The sequence below is a fragment of the Austrofundulus limnaeus genome, unplaced genomic scaffold, assembly GCF_001266775.1.
Source record: "Austrofundulus limnaeus strain Quisiro unplaced genomic scaffold, Austrofundulus_limnaeus-1.0 Scaffold92, whole genome shotgun sequence".
Taxonomy (NCBI): domain Eukaryota; kingdom Metazoa; phylum Chordata; class Actinopteri; order Cyprinodontiformes; family Rivulidae; genus Austrofundulus; species Austrofundulus limnaeus.
In genome coordinates, this window is record NW_013952494.1 from 1,259,457 (window position 1) to 1,264,462 (window position 5,006).

Here is a 5,006-nt window from a genome sequence, read left to right on the forward strand (position 1 = left end):
AGTCTGAAGTGTACCTGTTACAGCTCCCCCGAGGGGGGTGGGGGAGTGGGTGTTGTTCAGCAGATGAGTAGTTTTGCTTTGCTCAGCTGTGAGAACATGACAGACTGCCTCTCATGCAAACATATTTCAGTGATAAGGAGCAGACTTTCGAGAGCAGAGGTTTTCAAAGGCTTTTTGGGTCAGGTTTTTGCACCGAAAACTGTACTAACTGAGATAATTTCCTTAATGTGTTTCTGTCTCTTTTTTCCCCCAGTGTGAGTATCACTTCAACATGCATCTCGCTTCGCTGTCTTGTGTCAGTATTAAATTAATGAAAACAAAATGTTTAAGAAAATAAAAAGGGGGAGGTGTTTGGGCCGGACACTAACCGGTAATAAGTCTGGCAGGTATCTTAATTAGATTTGTAATTAATTGCATGCCAAGCTGAACACAGAAGCACGCGCACACAAAGGCAGCTTGTTTTATTGTTGCCTTTCTGAGAGGAATTCATCCCATCGAGAATTCGCTTCTGTCTGTAAACTGGTTCTAACAAAGTACAAAACAAAACTTTCCAAACAGATTTAGCTGTTATGAGTTTTGCACCTTCACTGTGAAAATATTCCCTGTGCAGCAGGATGGTCTCTCACCATCATTTTTAGAGGCAAAGCCCCCCGACAACTTCATTTTCTAACACTGCAACATGGTTTATTTGAGGCCTGAGCTTTTCAAATTGTTTGGTTTGCGAGGCTAGACTGTTTTGATTTTGTTTTGTTTTGTAGAAAAATTAATGAATATAGCACAGACTCGACCCCCCCACCCCACCCCCTTGCTTTATAATGAATCATAACTCCGTTTGGTATCAGAGCAGATGAAGTGTCCCATCTGCTGGTGAACTGGGAAAGTAACCAGCCCATAAAGAAAGAGTCCAGTCTGAAGATACTCATGATTGATTTCATTTTGCTTTTGCATTTATGAAAATATTTGATAAGGAAAAATGAAAATAATGTGAAAACCAAAAGGGATAGTTCAGACCTTTTGAAGTGAGGTTCTGTGGAAATGACATGAATAATTATCATCTTACCTGTTGCAGATAACTCATCAACCTCAGTTTGGAGAAACTGGGTTTAGTTCTCATCAGACTAATGAACTAAGGATTACAGTTGTCTTTAAAAAATTGTCTCAAAAACATTAAAGACCATAATACAAATGCTATTTTGTAATTCTTTTGATATTCTTTCTGGACTTACCCCAGCCTGCCCCACAAAAGCCACAGTTATAGATTAGCAGCAGGTTTACAAGTTGAATGCTTCTCTCAAATTGGCCCACATTGACCATTATGAGTCTGACCATTTGCTTCTAATAATAATAATAATAATAATAATAATAATAATAATAATAATAATAATAATAATAATAATAATAACAACAACAACAACAACAATAATAGTTTGTCTTCACTTTATGTGCTGTCTGAATACAATGTAGTACATTGTGGAGGCACTCTCTACACCATGAAGCATACAGTTTATCCATCTAATTGTCACACAGAAATAAGTTCTTTCCCAAAAAGAACCAGGCAAGTGCGCTGAATGACTTCCGGCCGGTGGCACTCACTTCACATCTGATGAAGACGTTGGAGCGACTCTTTCTCTGTCTCCTCAGACCCCAGGTGCAACATGCGCAGGATGACCTGCAGTTTGCATATCGGGCAGGTGTTGGTGCGGAGGACGCCATCATCTATCTTCTACATCGAACCAACTCACATCTGGATGAAGGGAAAGGCACCGTGAGGATCCTCTTCCTGGACTTCTCAAGTGCCTTTGATACCATTCAGCCCACTATCCTTCAAGAGAAACTGAATGGGATGTGAGTGGACCCCTGCCTGGTCACCTGGATCTCAGACTACCTCACGGACAGGTCGCAGTATGTCAGGCTGAAGGATATCATGCCTGACTGACACTGTAATCAGCAGCACTGGAGCACCTCAGGGCACGGTGCTGGCCCCTCTCCTCTTTACTTTGTACACAGCAGACTTCTGCTACAACTCAGTGCTGTATCACATCTGGAAGTTTGCTAATGATACAGCCATCGTTAGTTGTATTAGGGATGATAGAGAGGAGGAGTACAGAAGCCTGGTGAGAGACTTTGCTGACTGGTGCCACAGGAATAATCTGCAGCTCAACACCTCAAAGACTAAGGAACTGATCATTGACTTTGGGAGGTCCAGACCAAAGTCACAACCAGTAGTGATCGATGGGGATGAGGTGGAGCCTGTTGACACCTATAAATATCTTGGGCTGTGGCTGGACAACAAGTTAGACTGGTCGTGTAACACTAACCACCTGTACAAAAAGGGACAGAGCAGGCTGTACTTCCTCAGGAGACTTCGGTCCTGTAACATCTGCAGGAAACTCCTGTGGATGTTCTATCAGTCTGTGGTCACCAGTGTCATCTTTTACACTGTGGTGTGCTGGGGCGAGGGGGGGAGCATATCCAACAAGGACACAAACAGGCTGGACAAACTGATCAAACGAGCTGGATCTGTTGTTGGCATGAAGCTGGACTCTATGGTGACAGTAACTGAGAAGAGGTCTCTAAAGAAAATATTGGACATTATGGACAATGGTAAGCACCCTCACACTGTTATCAGCAACCAGAGGAGCCAGTTCAGTGGAAGGCTTCTTCTCCCAAAATGCAGAACCAACAGACTAAGAAACTCTTTTGTCCCTCAAGTGAAAAGGCTGTACAACTCCTTGCTGGGAGGGAGGAGGGTTGCAACTAGTCTACAGCGTAAAAACTAGTGTATAATGTGTGTTTACTTTGACCTTCTCTTTTGACCTTTTCTTTTGATTTTTGTCTTGACTTGTTCTTATGATGATGTAAAATGTGCAACATCTCCATTTGACAGGTACATTGCTTCCCTTATTTTAATCTGTATTGTACTGATGCTGCCGGAAATGTAATTTCCCTGAGAGAACCCTCCCAAAAGGGATCAATAAAGTTTTATCTAATCTAATCTAATCTAATCTAAGAAATAAATTCAAGTTACAAAATCAAAATATTGGTTTTACCTAAACCTATCATTAGGATTGAAAAAAATATTAAATAAGGAACGGTGATGCTACTTTCTCATTGCACCTGGACTAGCTATTGGCTTGTCAGTAAAACCAAAATTAAATTTTATTTTATCAAACTGAGTCCATTCGTAGATCCATCTAAGTAAGGTATTAACTCTTCATAAACTTACAAAAGAACCACACTTCAAAAGAGGCAGCATGATGGATCAGTGGTTAGCACTGACTGATGCCTCATGGCAAGAAGGTCCTGGGTTTAATCCACAGTTCAAACCTGGGCTCTTTCTATGTGGAGTTTGCATGTTCTCTTCATGCTTGTGTGGGTTTTCTCTGAGTACTCTGGTTTTCCCCACAGACCAAAAACCTGCACAACAGGTTGCCTTCAGGCCCAGGCCTCCTTTGCAAAATAGATCTGTGATTTCGTTGGAGTTTACCTGGCTAAATAAAGTTTAATAAATAAAGATCTGAAATGTGAAATATTAATAGATTTAAAACCTATTGCCACTTTTTTTCACATTTTTGGTGACCTGAGCCACTAACAGATTAATAATGTCTCCATGCTAGTAAGACACTTCATCCTTGTTCACCATTCAGATCTTAAAAACCATCCTACTGAAATACTAGAGCTTTTTTTGGATTTAACCAAAAGACAGCAAAATAAAATAAAATAAAATAAAACAAACCTTCATGGAAAACATTTGAGTATGAAATGTGCCAAGTATTATCACACACACAGTTTCACATTCCTGGCATGGCAGAGTCCAGCGCACACCTGGATGTGTTGTCAAAAAGTTTTACAGAGTAGCTGTCAATATTTTCTGCATCAGCTACGCCATCTGTGTTTTGTCTTCACATTGTGTTTTGTTGTTCTTGGATTTTAGCAAAAGTTCTTAGTTGGACTCTGGTTCTACATTTCTTGATTAAAAAAAAAAGAAAGTACCTTGGCACCAGAAACCCAGATGTTGGGTTCCCATGCTTATATATGAGCATTTTAATCCAGGTGTTGGAGAGAATACAGAGGACGGTAAGTTAAAATATGGAAATGAAAGGGCTTGTGTGTAAAATAGCATCTGTATTTAAGGCCTAAATGCAGTGTGTGTATATGCTCATGAGTAAACACAGTTCATTCTAATGCTACAGTGAGGTCGAGGGAAATGTTCCAGAAAACACACCTGCGTGATCTGTCAACCCCAGACACTCTGACCACCTCTGCCATTGGTCCATCCACAAACCAGTAGGAGACTGCGCTGCTGCCTTCAGAGTGGGAGTTGTCTCAGGTGGAAAGCTTAAAAGCGAGCTCCTGTCCCCACCGTCCCCTCAGCAGAACCATCAATCAACATGATTCCCATCGTGCTGGCCTCGGTGCTCTTTGCTGGCGGTAAGAACATCTGGAATACGGATAATTGTTCCTGCATGTGACGTTGTTACTCAGTGAAATAGCCGTCTGCAATTCATTTTCCAAACAGAAAGATGTTGCTCTTTGTTCCCAATGTGAACATTGGAAGCAATGCCAGTGCTCCGAATTGGGTCACACTCATTTAAAACTGCTTCTCCCGTCACAGCCCTCGGGTGCGGCACCCCAACTTTTGAGCCTTTAACATCCCGTGTGGTCAACGGAGTGGACGCCAAGCCCCACAGCTGGCCCTGGCAGGTATGCTAATCTGCACACATCTGTCAGTGTTTTTATGTTTACTTTCCAACACCGCGGGTTCAGCATCTGGTTATTAGATGTCAGACCCAGTGGCTGTTGAAAATCCTGTAATTAAATCGTTTTTATAGAAATAAATCAGCAGGCTATACCATCCTCATCCTCCTCGTTGATGTATTCTTTATGTTGTCGTGCATTATGTTCAGATCTCTCTGCAGTACAACAAAGACGGTGAGTGGAGGCACACTTGTGGAGGATCTTTGATTGCTGCCAACTGGGTCATGACTGCTGCTCACTGCATCAAG

At 41.8% G+C, this 5,006-nt stretch overlaps 1 protein-coding gene across 1 annotated transcript in view; it reads left to right on the forward strand.

Annotated features, from left to right (window-relative positions):
- The first annotated feature begins 2,524 nt into the window (after positions 1 to 2,524).
- The window catches only part of ela3l (elastase 3 like), a 5,165-nt gene continuing 2,683 nt past the window's right edge, over positions 2,525 to 5,006 (forward strand). Inside the window, exons 1-4 of the mRNA XM_014012541.1 lie at positions 2,525 to 2,604; positions 4,194 to 4,431; positions 4,616 to 4,704; positions 4,908 to 5,005. Of these exons, the coding sequence (XP_013867995.1) occupies positions 4,392 to 4,431; positions 4,616 to 4,704; positions 4,908 to 5,005 (227 nt within the window). The 5' untranslated portion in view covers positions 2,525 to 2,604; positions 4,194 to 4,391. The remainder of the gene's footprint in view (positions 2,605 to 4,193; positions 4,432 to 4,615; positions 4,705 to 4,907; position 5,006) is intronic.